The sequence below is a fragment of the Dama dama genome, chromosome 18 (assembly GCF_033118175.1).
Source record: "Dama dama isolate Ldn47 chromosome 18, ASM3311817v1, whole genome shotgun sequence".
NCBI lineage: Eukaryota > Metazoa > Chordata > Mammalia > Artiodactyla > Cervidae > Dama > Dama dama.
Genome location: NC_083698.1, coordinates 3,133,552 through 3,150,948, shown reverse-complemented (window position 1 = coordinate 3,150,948; position 17,397 = coordinate 3,133,552). Strand labels below are relative to the sequence as shown.

Here is a 17,397-nt window from a genome sequence, read left to right as displayed (position 1 = left end):
ATGTTGCTTTAAGCCACTTATCTTGTGATTTGTCATAGTAGTGATAGAAATCTAGTTCAAGGAATATAGCAGCAACTTTTTGTGTTGATGAGAATAATCCAGCCTAGAAGGGGAGTCCATGAGACAGGACAGAGATCGGAGAGTCGCCACACCGAGAGGCAAGGGTGAGAGCGTGAGCTTAGTGTGCAATTGGAGGGGCTGGCTTTTCTACAAATGTGGACACCGTGGTTTTGTTTTTTTTTTTTCCTTTCTTAAACAAAAGAAAGAATAGGCAAAGTATAGGGTGTTATATGGTGCTAAGTAGGTAAATGTAATGGGAAAAATTTGTGGGTGTTCTTTTCAGATTGCTTCGTTTCCATAGTACAGGGGAGGAAAAAGAGTTTTGCTTCTACCCTTGTAGGTTTTTGATTGAGATCCCCCAGTAATAAGAGGCAGATTAACAGGAAAAAACAAACAAACAGAAGTTTAACATTAATACCAGGTACATGGGAAAGATCCCTTGGAGAAGGAAATGGCAACTCACTCCAATACTCTTGCCTGGAAAATCACATAGAGGAGCCTGGCTGGCTACAGTCCCTGGGGCTGCAAGGAGCTGGACATGACTTCGCAGCTAAACAGCAACACTTATTGGATACATGGGCTAGATCCAGAAAACTGAGAATCCTCAAAATAGCCCAAACTACCACCTTAAATATCATATTTAGCCAAAGATAAAAGATATTGGGGGGTGGGTGGAAGATCATAATGGGAGCTTATCAAGAAAAACACAGTGATCAAGGATAAGGTTGGTATGCAGAGTTTCTTCTAGTTTAAAGTCATCTTTCCCTTTCTGGTCCAGAGGATACACCATTCCAAATAAAGATTTCCTTTATAAATGTACATGCTTCTTACAAAGGTAATATCTATTCAGTTTTTGGAGCTTCATCTGTGTCTGCTGTTTCTTAAAAATAACAAGCTTAGAATAATCAATATGCCAAAGAAGCATATTTTTAATGACATATTTTTCTTCTCTTGAGTAGATTAGAAAGTCATCATAAGTTCTGCAGATATGTATTCATGATTGATGAGTGTTTGTGTTTAATAAAGGCTGAAATTTAGCCAACTGAGTATTATGAGGTTTAAAAAGGAACTGTTTAAGTATGTATGTGTAAGCCGTGAAGAGAGTGAATCAGTGTGTTGAGAAAAGATGAAAATGTGAAATCTGTGGATTGTAGGTTATGGCAGGAAGGGCCCATTGAGATCCTTCAGTGAAAGGCCAAGATATCCATACATTCTTGCCTTTAAATACAGAAGAATTATGAAATGTTTAAAGTTGTTGTTGTTCAGTCACTAAGTTGTGTCTGACTCTTTGCAACCCCATGGACTGCAGAACTCTAGTCTTCCCTGTATTTCACTATCCCCCAGAGTGTGCTGTAAATCACGTCCACATTGATAGAGTTGATCAATATTTAAATATCTTTTAGCATTCAACCCTACTCTGACTTGCATTTCACTATTATTTTGTTTAGTTTAGACATGTGCAAGGCTGCAAATGCATGGAAACAGGAGTGGTGATTGAGCTATATACCTACTAGGCTATGTATTTATTTATATGTATGCTCATTCATTCATTTGTCCATTTATTTGTTTATCACATTCTTCAGTTCAGTTGCGTCCAACTCTGCGACACCATGGCATGCCAGGCTTCCCTGTCAATCACCAACTCCCGGAGCTTGCTCAAACTCATTTCCATCAAGTCAGCGAAGCCATCCAACCATCTCACCTTCTGTCATCCCCTTCTCTTCTTGCCTCCAATCTTTACCAGCATCAGGGTCTTTTCCAATGAGTCAGTCCTTTGCATCAGGTGGCCAAAGTATTGTAGTTTCAGCTTCAGCATCAGTCTTTCCAATGAATATTCTGCACTGATTCCCTTTAGGATTGACTGGTTTGATCTCCTTGCTGTCCAAGGGACTCTCAAGAATCTCCTCCAACACCACATTTCAAAAGCATCAATGTTTGGCAAAACCACTATAATATTGTAAAGTAATTAGCCTCCAATTAAAATAAATAAATTAAAAAAAGCATCAATTCTTCGATATCAATATTAAAAAGCAGAGACATTATTTTGCCAACAAAGGCCTGTCTAGTCAAAGCTACGGTTTCTTCCTATAGTCATGTATGGATGTAAGAGTTAGACCATAGAGAAAGCTGAGAGCCAAAGAATCATGCTCTTAACAAGTGTCTAATTCAGGGTCTGTGGTGGACATAACCCCTGTCTGCTTGCATTGGAAGAGGGTCACAGAAGGGAATATGAAAGTCCAAATGAAAATAACCAACTATGGAATCACTAAAATGCACAGCCAGTAAGTCCAGTCTACTCTCATGGCTCAGGAAATGAGTCTCCAAATTGGATTAGGAGATTTAGGACATTCTAGAAAAACGAGAATCAAATACCAGATTTGAAGCACTTGAAGTGGATCTTGGAGCATGGAAGTAGAGACTATATTTTCCAATGAGCTTATCACAAAAAATTTAGTAGGACTTCAACTACAGATTGCATGATAATTTTATATTTTAAATATATTTAAAATATTTACATTTTAAGAAACAAAAGCAGGAATATATGTATTGATATACCTCAGATTTCTATGTTATGTGTTTAAGGCAGTATGATTTTTTTTTCTGTCAAATCTAGTTTAAAAGGAACTCATGAAATAATTTTCCTAGAAGCATCTGAAAACCAAGGGATTTGTAAATGAGAGTTTTAAATGTTTACATTCAGGTCATAAATAATTTAAAACTAATCATATTGCAGTGCTTAGAAAATTTATATAGATTTTGTGTATGTAAAATACACTCATTTATCTCCAGCAACATTTATAAAAATAGTGTACCAAAATATGTGACCTAAAGTATCCACCCTCTGGCTTTTAAATTAAGCTGATTAATATTATTAATCATTCTGTCTCCACAAAGCAAATGCCTGCTAAGACTTAAGCAACAGAAGATATCTCAGATTTTAATACATTAAGTATGTCTATTTTAAAATAAAGTGTTGGTAACCAAGGCATACTACAAAGTACAGGAGTTAACCTCATTTTATAAACTGTCATCAAGGGCAGGGAGCCATATGTCCCCAAACTAAGACTTACTTCCTGTCAATTTGCAGTCACCTGGTCAGTACCACTGAGCTCATCTGCCTGACAGACCTCTGCCTTATTCTAAAGGAAGGCGATCTTGCCACAACAATCCCCCTTTCACTAGTCACTTCCTGGTCTCTCTCCTTCTTCCTATCAAAGGTTTTCATTCTGTACATCTTCTTGGAGCTTCTTTCCATCTGCAACTCGGGATGCTGTCTGATTTAAGAATCACTGAATAAAGCCAATAAGATCTTTAAATTTCAGCTGAATTTTACTTTTTTAAGCAGATTTGGTGGCAGTGGTGAAACTAAAGGAAACTTCTTCTTTCAGGACAACCAGAAAGGAATAGTACCCCTGAACTCTTAGAAATCTTTGTTTTTTTCATCATTTCTGAAGGTTGTAGGTAATTTTCTCTTGGCTCTTTGCCTTGAGGTGTTGATTTAATTGGATTTTGAGTCCAGGGCAAGGCAGACAGTTCCACCTGGAATCTGAGACCCTAGCTCTTGGTTAATGCTAAAGTTCCATTTGTTAAGAGTCTGCTGGCTCAGTCCCTAGTTGGGGTTTGTTGATTCCATACTCAGTTCCACAATGGGAATTACAGATGGCGGGCAACTTGGGCCTTTATTTGGCCAATCTACAAAAAATATCTCTTTGGTTACTGCTGGTTTGTTATTATGGCCATGAGGCAAAGGTGGTCACTAACTGGAATCTAGAAAGCCAACAGTTGCAAAATTGGTAGGTACAAGTTGAGAACTTAAGAGTTGTTAGAACACTTGATGCCCAACCCTAAGGCTCTTGTGTTAGGATAAGTTGATGACAAAACAGGTTAAATTGAAACTAGGTTTACTCACCAACCTCAAGAAAATTCCCATGTAATCAGATACACTGTAAAAGACCTCATAATAACCAAACCCAGGGGCACCTCCCTCTTAGGTATTAATTTTGACACTAAAAACTCCAAAGCTGGGCTAAAGAAATGAAATCCTCAAGTTCCAAACAACGGAGGGCTCCACTTTCTGGCTCACTAGCTTATTTTATGTCTAAGAACCGTGGCTGCATAGCTATAGGTTATGCTAGTGGTAAAGAACCTGCCTGCCAGTGCAGGAGATGGAAGAGATAAGGCTCAGGTTCAGTCCCTGGGTCAAGAAGATCCCCTGGAGGAGGGCATTGAAACCCACCCAGGTATCTTGTCTGGAGAACCCCATGGACAGGGAAGCCTGGTGGGCTATGGTCCACAGGGTCACAAAGAGTTGGGCACAAATGAGGCAACTTAGCATGCACCCAAGAGCTGAGGCCCTATAAGCTATAGATATCTACAAAAGTGGCAAAATCTTACTGAAGACAACCAAGAAATACAACCACCATTATGGGGAATGCCCCAACTGGACAAGGTCTTTCATTGAAAAAATGTACTTGAAAATGAATGCTCCCTAAACACAGAATGGGTTAATCTTCAGTCTTCTGAAGTAGTTTCATTAAAAATTTTGTTGCAAAAGGCTAATGAAAATTAGAGGTAACAGTACCTAAAGCAACACCTGGGCCTCCTCCATTGCACCCTCCAAGGGGTGCATCAAAACACTGACCCAGAAATCATGTCTCACTTGTCATCAGTTGGGACACCAGGGGAAAAAATGCTCAAAGGTTTTATACAAATCCCCTGGTACCGTTTTAAGTACTTTCATATTTACCTTCACAGGAAGGTCCCTGTAAGGGGCCCTTTCCAGGTGGATGGAACTCTGAGTAGTTCTCTGATACACTGCTCCCAGTAATCCCCTTAAATAGTCAAGTGGGTGCCTAAATCTTCCTTTCTTTTGGCTCTCTTTGGGAGTGGCTCTGGATCTTGGGAGGGCTGTATGATTTGCACACTTTTGGGGACTCCTCTCACACCCAGTTCAATACTGTCATGAATATTTATTAGGTACTATTTCATCTGAAATCTGACAAGACATGTGAAAATAGTTTTAAAAGTAGCTTTATGGACAAAACTTGACAAAACTGGAAGCTGGCATTCAGAGTCTGATAGGAACTAGGTTAGGCCTCCTCCCCTATGTTAATGTACCGAAGGCAGCAGGTGGGGGGGTGGGGTGAGCATCCCAAAGACAAAGCTCTAATCTAGAATATTGCAATCTTTTGATTTCCATCCTACTTGAAGATCCTCTCCTTATATACAGGAGTCAATTTAAGACTATATAGTTGGATGAATGGGTAGTCCTTTTGAAGTTATTTAGTTATTATTTGTAACCCAATTTTCTGAGGAATTAAGAAGAGCTGCCCTTATCTTTCACATCAAGTCTTTCTAGGACCACAGTTGCGGCTACAGAAACAATTCAAAGCCCATTTATATTTTTTACCAAACCCCACCTATTTATCTCAAAAGGCTTGTAGGTATTATAAAATTATGGCCTTATGAAACAAACTCCTTCCTAGGAGAGATAGCATTCTTTCTCTGTGCCTTTGAAATGTCAATATTCTACCTAGTCTTCACCAAGAAGGCCTTATCTAGGTCATTCCTTGACATGTAAACTTAAGAGAGCTAACTCTTTCAGAAGGAAAAAAGAGGGGGATTATATTTGAAACAGATAAATGAAAAATCATAATTGTCTTCTACACAAATATCAATAAAAATCTTTGGCCACCTGAGCAGACAACCTTAATTTATTTCATCAGTCAGAAACATGCTTAGTTTTAAATGTTCAGAAGCTAATGAATTTCACATTAGTATACATGTCTCATGGCTAAAATTTTAGAATGAAAGGTATTGGTCTTTGTTTGCAATTGTCTGCAAGTTTATATATGGCTATATACACATGTTGTAAATGTTTTACCTCCAGATGGTATTGCAAAAATTAACTTGTGTAAGAGCTCTACTTAATTGACCTAAAGAAAAATAATCATTATCAAATCAAATATCTCTGAAATACTGAAAGTAAACCAAATGTTTTCCAAGTTCACATGATCAAGGATGCTTGGTAAAAAAAAAAAAAATCTCGTTTAAATTTAGTGTAATTAAAATAGACATGCTTTTATAGTTCACTGAATGTAATGGAGACATACAACTTTTATCCTACCTGGGTTTATAAATAAGTTCAGGCTCTTTGTGTTATGAAATTTGTCAGTAAGAAAAATAGCTTGAACTGATGGCTGACTTTGTTTAATGTTTCCTGAATGTTTTATGAGTATTCTTGCACACATGGGTACTTAATCATGTTCAACTCTTTGTGACCTCATGGACCATAGCCTGTCAGGCTCCTCCGACCATGGAATATTTCCAGGCAGGAATACTGGAGTGTGTTGCCATTTCCTCCTCCAGGGGTTCCTCCTGACCCAGGGATCAGAACATGCCTCTTGCATCCACTGCAGTGGCAATCTGTTCTCTGGATCTATTTACTTTGTTTTGTTTGTTTTCCTTCTTTACATTTCACATATGAGTGAATCATGCATTATTTATCAAACTAACTTATTTCGTTTACCACTTAGGTACATTCATGCGGTAGCAAATGGCAAGATTCCACTTTTGTTGTTGTTGTTGTGGCTAAACAGCAGAATATCAGTTCAGCTCAGTCTCTCGGTCGTGTCTGACACTCTGTGACCCCATGGACTGCAGCACTCCAGGCCTCCCTGTCCATCACCTACTCCTGGAGCTTGCTCAAACTCATGTCCATTGAGCTGGTGATGCCTTCCAACCATCTCATCCTCCGTTGTCCCCTTCTCCTCCTGCCTTCAATCTTTCCCAGCATCAGGGTCTTTTCCAAGGAGTCACCTCTTTGCATAAGGTGGCCAAAGTTTGGAGATTCAGCTTCAGCATCAGTCCGTCCAATGAATATTCAGGATTTATTTTCTTTAGAATTAACTGCTTTGATCTCCGTGCAGTCCAAGGAACTGTCAAGAGTCTTCTCCAGCACCACAGTTCAAAAGCATCAATCCTTTGGTGCTTAGCTTTCTTTATAGCCCAACTCTCACATCCACACATGACTGCTGGAAAAACCATAGCCTTGACTAGACAGACGTCTGTCTGCAAAGTAATGTCTCTGCTTTTTAATATGCTGTATAGCTTGGTCATAACTTTTTTTCCAAGGAGTAAGCATCTTTTAATTTCATGGCTGCAGTCACCATCTGCAGTGATATTGGAGCCCAAAAAAAGTCAGTCACTGTTTCTATTGTTTTCCCATCTATTTGCCGTGAAGTGATGGGACAGGATGCCGTGATCTTAGTTTTTTGAATGGTGAATTTCAAGCCAGCTTTTTCACTCTCCTCTTTTACTTTCATCAAGAAGCTCTTGAGCTCTTCCTCACTTTCTGCCATATGGGTGGTGTCATCTGAGGGTATTGATATTTCTCCTGGCTTGTGCGTCATCTAGCCCAGTGTTTCTCATGATGTACTCTGCATATAAGTTAAATAAGCAGGGTGACAATATATAAGCTTGACGTGCTCCTTTCCCAATTTGGAACCAGTCTGTTGTTCTATGTCTGGTTCTAACTGTTGCTTCTTGACCTGCATACAGGTTTCTCAGGAGGCAGGTAAGGTTATCTGGCATTCCCATATCTTGAAGAATTTTCCTTCTTTTGTGTAGTTTGTTGTGATTACATATATATATATATATATATATATATATATACACAAACACACACAGGCACACATACACATATACACACAAAGATGGACAACAGGCTTACAAAAAGATGCTCAGTATCACTAAATAAATATTTTTTAAAAGCTTCTCAAAAATTACATTTGAAATACAGTTTTTCACCTTGAACTAACCTTGAAATTTTGCAGAGGTGCCCAGAATATAGCAAAATATTTTTTTTCACTCCTTATAAAAAGAGAAATGCTAAAATAATTATGTTGATATTAATTACTTGGGAAGCATTATTAAATAAGAAATAATCATTATGCTATGTTTGATAAACAAATGTTATTAATACAAATGTTCCAAAAATTGCATGAAATTCCAAGAAATATTTTATTTCCTGTTACAATGTTATCAGTAATAATTCTGCTTTTTTTCTTAAAATTTTACATATAACAGGAATAACTAAATTTTCTTATCAAATTCATTATGAATTTCCCTAACCATGGCTATTTTTAAGACTTTGTCATTTATAAAAGGTTATTTTACTCTAATACTTTCACAAAAGTGTTCCCACAAAAGTGTTTTTTCTTTAAGGAGATTCATGAAAAGAACTTTGACAAGTACAGATTTCTGATAACTTTAAGATCATAAAAACTGAACTGTGGTAAGAATTTACAGAATTCATAGAAAAACTGAATTCAGGTAAAACAAATATTAATCACATTGAGCTGAATGAACAGAGGAATGTGATTTTAATCTTTTGTGTCTTTTTGTTTGACTCGTTGTTTAATGTTTTATGTTTCCACATTTAAGGAAATCTTATCACTTAAAAAATATACCTTCATAAACACAGGTGAAAATTAACTTTTTCTCCCTACGTAATCCCCACAGAATTTAGAAACTTTTAATTATCTTCTCCATGGTGATGCAGCTAGATATTTTCATAGGTTTAATAAGAATATGCTCACCTTGTAACTGGACTCGACTGGAAACGATGTTTACCTTATCAAAGCTTTGACTGGAATGCCATAGTAGAGAGAAAGGTACACAGACTTGGATATGACCAGACTACTGTAAGGCATTAAGGTGAATTTATGGAACCTAAAGGTCCTTGGAAAAGTTGGTTGGCATCTTGTTTATGACTCCTGAGAGTCTTACCGGGTCAGCAAAAGAGGTCACTACTTGGCAGATCCAGGGACCTCAGAATATGTTGGGGCCCTCAAGAAAACAGGAATTTCCCCAAAAATATAGTCTTATTGCAGGCAAAATCTTGGCTTGACATCTGGGCCTCAGAAGTTTTTGAGAGATCATTTTGAGATTTCTTTTTTAAAAAGTTCCAGCAATGCAGTCTGAAAAATACCTTATAAGTTAAATAAATACTGTTCTCGCTGCACTTCTGGAGATAATCAAGTCATGTTTAACGTAAAAAAATAGCACTAGGATTGTCTTTGGTAAAAAATGAAGATGGTTGTAGAGAGAAAATTATGTTTACATCTTTGTAAAGATTACATTCTAACTTTGCTAATTGTCTTTGAGGTTTTGTTATAATGTGTAATCTGAATCTTGAATTAGTTTTATTTTCTAAAAATATTTCATTTTGACTCTCTAAAAGAACAGTTCCAATTTTTTCCTATCCTTCTGTTTTGTAAGCATTAAGAAAAAAAGATTGCCCTTGACTGTTTTGAAAGGGATTATACCTGGTCCTTCTCACTGCCCAGATGGTAGTCAAGCTTCAGGGACTTGAAACTTGAGATTACATCTCCCAATTAAAAAGAGCTCTGTCAAACTCGAGGAACAGCACACAGTCAGAGACCTCAAAATCAGAGTGACTAGGAAGAGAAATAGTTGTCTTGAGGTACAAGACATCAGCTTCCTTCCAAGACCTCAGCACACGAAACTGAAGCAAGTTTCTTTTCATTTCTCCTTTCTTATTTTTGGCTGTGCCAGTTCAGCTCAGTCGCTCAGCTGTGGCTGACTCTTAGTGACCCCATGGACTGAAGCACGCCAAGTTTCCCTATCCATCACCAACTCCCAGAGTTTACTCAAACTCATGTCCATCGAGTCGGTGATGCTATCCAACCATCTCATCCTCTGTCGTCCCCTTCTCCTCCTGCCCTCAATCTTTCCCAGCATCAGGGTCTTTTCCAGTGAGTCAGATCTTTGCATCAGGTGGCCAAATTATTGGAGTTTCAGCTTCAGCATCAGTCCTTCCAATGAACACCCAGGACCGATCTTTAGGATGGACTGGTTGGATCTCCTTGCAATCCAAGGGACTCTCAAGAGTCTTCTCCAACACCACAGTTCCAAAGCATCAATTCTTCAATGCTCAGCTCTCTTTTTAGTCCAATTCTCATATCCATACTTGAATACTGGAAAAACTATCACTTTGACTAAATGGACCTTTGTTGGCAAAGTAATGTCTCTGCTTTTTAATGTGCTGTCTAGCTTGGTCATAGCTTTATTTCCAAGGAGCAAACGTCTTTTAATTTCGTGGCTCCAGTCACCATCTGCAGTGATTTTGAAGCCCCAAAAGTAAAGTCTGTCACTGCTTCCATTGTTTCCCCATCTATTTGCCATGAAGTGATGGGACTGGATGCCATGATCTTAGTTTTGGCTGCCCCATGTGACTTTCAAAACCATCTTATTTCCCTAAGCAGGAATTGAACCTGGGTCACAACACTAAAAGCGGCAGATCCTAAGCACTATACCATCAGGAAACTTCCCTTCTTTCCCTTCCTGAGCATTCTGTTCCAAATTTTTACACTATGAAGATCTTTATGATTCTTTTGTTCAGCTTTTCCTTGTTCTGACCCAGAAAGATAGTGCCAATATTCACACATCTCAGAGCTTTGCAAAGAGGGGGTGATTCGACCTCTAAACAACTGTTATACTTGTCACAGTGTTGGTGATTCAAAGTTCTGCTCCTCACAGTCCTCTCCCTGATGTGCAATGCTTCATTTTCTCTAGAATAAACCCAGTCCCCTTTCTATTCCTCCCTAATGCTAGAGATCCTTTCCTCTGCCTCTGGTTAACAACCTCAAACCTGAGGAACATTCTGCCCAGATTCTGAGAAAAGTTAGGGACACAAGACAAAATAAAACAGAATAAAATGCCTGTGTGGTCTACAGACCCTCAGATTTTACTGGTCTCCATGCCTGTCACTTGAGCCTCAAGACAAACTCAGATGGGAAGTACTGGGAGGCATTCATGACTCAAAATGAGTTCCTTTTACAGACCCCTGCTGCACTGGATAGGCGCGAGTGCCAAGGCTAGGACCAGAAATCAGTCTCTCCTCACCTCATGAAGATACTGAGAATCTACTGCTGAAGCAGTAACTGCCCAGCAAAAATCCTCACACTCTCTGGCTGGAGTTATTTTTGTTAACAGGAAAGCCATTGATCATCTTACAGCTGAGGAGGGAAGTATCTGTGCTGCAGCCAATACTACCTTTTACACTTGGCTTGGGACTTCTGGGAAAGTTCAGAGTAAGCTGTAAAACATCACTGAACAAGCCACTTGACTTAAGAAAGTGATTCCTTCAAAGAAATCTTTGACATTTGATTTTGATTGATTTGCATCCTGGGTCCATGGCCCCAAAGTGCACTCCAGATATTGGAAATCACCCTGCTTTTAATAATCAGAATAGCCTCTCTGGTGTACCATATTCTCTCAAAAAACTTTAAATGTCTGTTCACAGCTGCTCACCACCAAGCAAATGATCTCCCTCAGACTAAAGTGTCAGAAAAGGAACAGGAAGAAAGACCAACTTAGAATGTCAGCTTGACATTTTGACCTGTAAATATCACAAAGAGATTCAAAAAAGAAAAAAGAAAATGTGACCTGTGACTGCCACAGAAAGGTTTAGAAAAAGTTGCTAAACTTCAGAGCAGTAGCCGGGAGTAGCATTCAGTTCAGTTCAGTTCAGTTGCTCAGTCGTGTCTGACTCTTTGCAACCCCATGGACTGCAGCACAAGTATCACTGATATTTTAAATTTGACCACATCTCTCAGTAAGGTTGTCTAATCAAAAGAGTGTAGGGGGAATGTTAAAAACAAGGCAATGGTCCCCAAAGGGAATCTCTGATTCTAAGCCCCACATCACCAAACGGAGACTTAATTATAATTTCAGCTGTCCCAGAAACGGAATCCTAAATCAGTCAATCAGGAATCACTTGATCACCACTATTAGTGAGCTAACTGCATGGTAGACACCTGCCATCCGCTAAGGAAAGCAACCTTACCATACCTAATCTGCTGTTTGCTGGTATAATTTAATTATTCCTTAACCCCTTCAACTTATAAATATATTTCATTTTGTATAGCTCCTCTCTCTTCTAGATGGGATATTGCCTAATCATTAAGCATTGAATGAGTGAAGTGAAGTAGCTCAGTCATGTCCAACTCTTTGTGACCCCGTGGACTGTAGCCAACCAGGCTCCTCCCTCCATGGGATTCTCCAGGCAAGAATACTGGAGTGGGTTGCCATTTCCTTCTCCAGGGGATCTTCCCAACCCAGGGATCAAACCCAAACCCGGGTATCCCACATTGCAGGTAGATGCTTTAACCACTGAGCCATGAGGGAAGCATTGAATAAAGCCAATTAAACCTTTAAAACATACTCGGCTGAATTTTTATGGTTTTGTATTGTGTTATATCACTGTTTCTTAGCAATATGAAAAGAGTTGAAATTCTAGATTAATTGAAAATTGAAACAGGGTTCTGAAGAGCAGAGAATGTTGTTAGGGTACAAAGGATCATTTAATTTTCTTTTGGGGAGAAAGCATATTGTTTCACCATAGCCCGTCCAAATTTAGGGGTAAAGCTCTCATTCCTTAGGGTACATAAAAGCAATAGGTCATGTCACCATAATTCTGTTACAAGGGCCATTCAGCTTTATATCAGTTGCTTTTTCTCTCTTGTCTAAGTGACTCCAGCAAATATATGACTTCTGTAACATTCTACTTATAATTCTTAAAACTGCTCTTTTACCCTGGGCATGTACACCTGATTCCCCAAGATGGCCTTAAATCCAATAACACATCTATCACAGGGAAAACAAATTAAATGGAGTACCTTTGCAGATAAAGCAAGGATGCTCCTGACTCAGACTGGAAGGAATAATGTTAATCTCATTACAAATATTGTGCAGGATGTCATATAAGGAAAACAGATGGCTTTTTCAACTCTAGTTTTTATTTGTCATCCTACACTGTCAGGATCAGCCAGGGTGGCTTAATATCTCCCATGTAATACTCTCTCTGCATAGCAGTGGGATTCATAGAGCAAGAGTCAGATGTGCAGGGGATTGTGGGATCTGCAACTAAAAAATTCTCAAGAAAAACTGATGGATATTTATCTTCAGTATATTAGGAATTCCCTCCATGGCCCTCTTTCTCCCACATGGAAACTACATATTAAAGAGAGATAAAGGTCAACTATAGTCACCTATTCCATGGTGGAGGGAATATTCAGGGTGTCTCAGATTGAGATAATTTGGTTCTACCAGACAAAATGTAAGGTTTCTTATGATTGTGCTTTAGCGCAGGAGAGTAATTATTAATCTGGGAAGCCCCTCTGCCCCACATCCTCTTGTTTGATTATAGAGGTTTATATTAGAGCAGGTGTCTCTTTTCAGTACCATACATGTAGGCTGTGAGATTGTAATTGTAATAACTGGTGATCACACCTAAAAGTCATTCATTAACACAACCCAAGTAAAAGACTGATTTAACTTACCAATTGTTTAACACTAAAAGTAAAAATTCCATGCCTAGAATAGAGCTGCCATAGTAGTTAAAAAGAACATTAGTTTTAATGAATATTCATTTAAATTATATTAAATGATTTTGAACAGTTATAGTATATAAAAGAAATATGCTTGCTTAAAAAAAAAAAGTACTTAAGTCCCCTTGCCAAAGATATCCGCATTCTAATCCCTGTTATGTGTAGATACGCTACTGGACACGGCAAATGGAACTTTGCAGACGTGGACCCTGAGGTGAGGAGGCTACTGTGAATCACCTGGGTAGGCCCAGTCTAATCACATGAGCAAATGGAAGAAGAAAAGACTGGAAGTAGGAGAAGGGCTTGACCTGACAGGAGGGAATCAAAAGACAGGAAATATGAGCAGCCTCTAGAAGCAGAAAGGAAAAAACAGATACTCTCCTACAGCCCCCAGAAAAAATGCAGCCCCACCAACACCTTAATTTAGCCATTCAAGATGCACACTGGACTTCTGACCTACAGAATCATATTATAAAGTTGTGTTGTTTAACCCACCAAGAAATATAGTATTTAGTTATATTCCTTATCCATTCTTGCTTAATTATAAGATGATGTAAAATAGTGCATTTGCAAACAATTAATAATCCACAGAAGAGTACAATCTATAAATAATATGAACACCCAGAAACTTCCCTTGAATACTCTAGTATGGTTGCATACCCTCTTCCCTTGTTTATTGCTTGGTTGGAGATCACTGTCTGAATAAGAAGTTCTTTGAGTGTAATAACAGGAGAGTAGAGCTGTACTACAAGTGACCTAGATGCTCAGAGCCTATGGCCGGGTTTACCATGTGTGCATGCACATGTACATGTCTGTGTATATGTGTGTATGCCCACGTGTACACCTGTGTGTGTGCTTGTGTTCCTGGGACTGATCTGGAGCCCTGGGGTGCACAGGCACATCCATGACCTGTGAATTCTAAAGCTTATAAAGTTTGGAGGCAGGTGAGCATACTGTGAGAAAGAAAATCTTCTGTCCACACTTTTTACAAAAACATATGACCATGGAATCACGTCTAGTGCTAAGGTGCTTCCTGGGGCACTGGAGAAGTGGTGTGAAAGTAAGAGGAGATGCAGCTTAAGCTTCTTTATCTTCCGAGAAAACTCTCCTTGGCTAACTGCTGCTTGGAAACATTGCCTCTGCCTTTCAAGACTCGGGCACTGCAGCTCTCGCCCTTTCCTGCTAAGTGAATTTTATACCTATATTAACTAACATCCATGAGTCTCAGTTTACCATCCTTAAACAGATGTTCATTTAAGAAATGTCATGAAAATTAGAGAAAATACATATAAAGTGTTAAATAATTGTATTTAACATTGGCCTGAGAAATAGATGCTCAGTAAGTGATACTTCCTGAGACAGCATTTGTGACTTTCATATAAGTAAATGAAAATCTTAGGAAGTGTGTGCTAGGGGAATATTGTGTTCCCTGCTCTCACTCTCCCCATCTCCAGAGAGAAGAGCGAAGTGGCTCCCGATGCCTGGGAGGAACAGTTCATATCACAAGACCAGCATCAGCATGGGAGTGAGCTTACCCACTAGCCTGGCTTCAAAAGGGAAAACTTACTTGTTAAAGTCATAAGACCTTAAATGCTTGTGATTTGGAATTATTATGTCTAATAAAGTATGGGGAGTACATTTATTCATGTTGAAATTATGATGGAAATAAGTGAGCTTAGGCATCACAAACGTCTTCCCAGCTGAGCCAGGAGGACTCCTGCGCCGGGTGGTCGGCTGACCTGCTGCTGCCTCCTGCGGACGCGGGCAGGAGGCTGCACGAGCCTGCAGCGCCCTCTTGGGCGGAGCGCTTCAGAACCCAGGAGGAGCACCGAGAGGCCAAGCTGACCCTCCGGCCCCCCAGCCTGGCCGCCCCCTATGCCCCTGTGCAGAGCTGTTAACACCAGCCAGAGAAACTCATCTTCGAGTCCTGCGGTTACGAAGCCAATTATCTGGGCTCCATGTTGCTCAAAGATCTGCGAGGGACAGAATCCACACAGGACGCCTGTTCCAAGATGCGGAAATCCACGGAGCACATGAAGAAGATCCCCACCATCATCCTGTCCATCACGTACAAAGGGGTCAAGTTCATCGACGCCTCCAACAAGAACACCATCGCGGAGCACGAGATCCGGAACATTTCCCGTGCCGCCCAGGACCCAGAGGACCTGTGTACCTTCGCCTACATCACTAAGGACCTGCAGACCAGCCCCCACTATTGCCACGTCTTCAGCACTGTGGACGTGAACCTGACCTACGAGATCGTCCTGACGCTGGGCCAGGCGTTCAAGCTGGCCTACCAGCTGGCCCTGCAGGCCCAGAAGGCCAGGCCGATGGGGGCCTCTGCCACTGAGGTGATGGAGACCAGATCTTCCAAGCCGGTGCCGAAGCCCCGGGTGGGCGTGAGGCAGGCAGCGCTGGATCCACCTGACACGAACCCCAACGCCCAGTCCCACGCCAGCGTCTCCTGGTCGTGGACCCCAAGCCAGATTCTAAGCGGAGCCTCAGCAGCAGCTGAGCCACCGAGGAACCGACTGTGTTGCAGAAACAGCCGTGCGGAGCACAGGCTCCCGCCACCGCCGCCTCACCTGCATTGGAGACCCAGGCCCACCTCCGCCCGCGGGACTCCTCCCGGCTGAGGGCCCGGCCCGCCGCCAGGTCTCGTGGAGGGAGCCCTGTCCCGGGGCCGAGCAGCCCTCCAGCCTCTAGCAGATGAGACTGGGACTCCAGAAGCCCTAGAAGTGACTTGTCCAGAAAACGTTTTTTTAATAGAAATTTTGTTTTTGTTTTTGTTTTTTTTTTTTTATAAAATTAACTTTTAACACTTGGCTCAAAAAAAAAAAAAAAAAAAAAAAAAATCCAGCAGAAAACATGTTGACATGCTAACATGTCTTCTTCACTCCTTCACTTTTAGTCCAGAAACTGAAGCTAAGAGTGGAGTCTCAAAAGCAAATTGCTAAAAAGTCTGTGACCTGCAGGCTTGGGATCTGTGTGCCCAGCCCAGCCTCTTGCGGTGAGGAGCAGTAAGCGGTGTCCCCGTGGTATGTCAGGAGTTTGAGCTGGATCCCGCTCCTCATGGGTCCTCTCACTGTCATTTTCATCATGTAACCCTACTGCTCATGTTGCCATATGTTTTGCATATGCCTTTTCTTCTTCATTAGAGTAAAAACATCTCAAGAGTAATAAGATTACTTATTTGGAGTGTAATAAGGTTATTGCTATTCTGTGGGAGGAAATACCTAGAACTAGCCACATTCAGTATAATCATAAAATAATATAAATGTATTGATATGATTCAGTTAACAGATCATTTCCAGATTTGTTATACAATTATATGATGGTTCTTATAGTACTCTGACAGAGACAGATTTTATTTTCTTGGTTTCCAAAATCACTGTGGATGGTGACTGCAGCTACAAAATTAAAAGATGCTTGCTCCTTGGAAGGAGAGCTATGGCAAACCTAGATAGCATATTAAAAAGCATCACTTTGCCAACAAAGGTCCATCTAGCCAAAGCTATGGCTTCTCAAGTAGTCATGTATGGATGTGAGAAGTGGACCATAAAGAAGACTGAGTGCTGAAGAATAGATCCTTTTGAATTGTGGTGCTAGAGAAGACTCTTGAGAGTCTTTTGGGTGGCAAGGAAATCAAACCAGTCAATCCTAAAGGAATCAACCATGAATATTCATTGGAAGGACTGATGCTGAAGCTGAAGCTCCAATACTTTGACCACCTAATGTGAAGCTCCAACTCATTGGAAAAGACCCTGATGCTGGGAAAGATTGAAGGCAAAAGGAGAAGGGAGTGATAGAGGATGAGATGGTTGGATGGCATCACTGACTCAATGGACATGAGATTGAAAAAAACTCCAGGAGATAGTGAAGGACTGGGAATATTGGCGTGTTGCAGTCCATATGTGTGTGT

General features: G+C 40.3%; 1 protein-coding gene across 1 annotated transcript; it reads left to right on the top strand.

Annotated features, from left to right (window-relative positions):
- The first annotated feature begins 15,283 nt into the window (after window positions 1-15,283).
- Window positions 15,284-16,111, top strand: LOC133072716 (ankyrin repeat and SAM domain-containing protein 1A-like). The gene has a single exon (XM_061166276.1). It carries the CDS (start codon window positions 15,434-15,436, stop codon window positions 16,109-16,111), a length of 678 nt encoding a protein of 225 aa, XP_061022259.1. The 5' UTR covers window positions 15,284-15,433.
- Window positions 16,112-17,397: the final 1,286 nt, after the last annotated feature.

Coding starts and splice junctions, on each gene's coding strand:
- LOC133072716 (XM_061166276.1), top strand. CDS start 15,434: ATGTTGCTCAAAGATCTGCGAGGGACAGAATCCACACAGGACGCCTGT.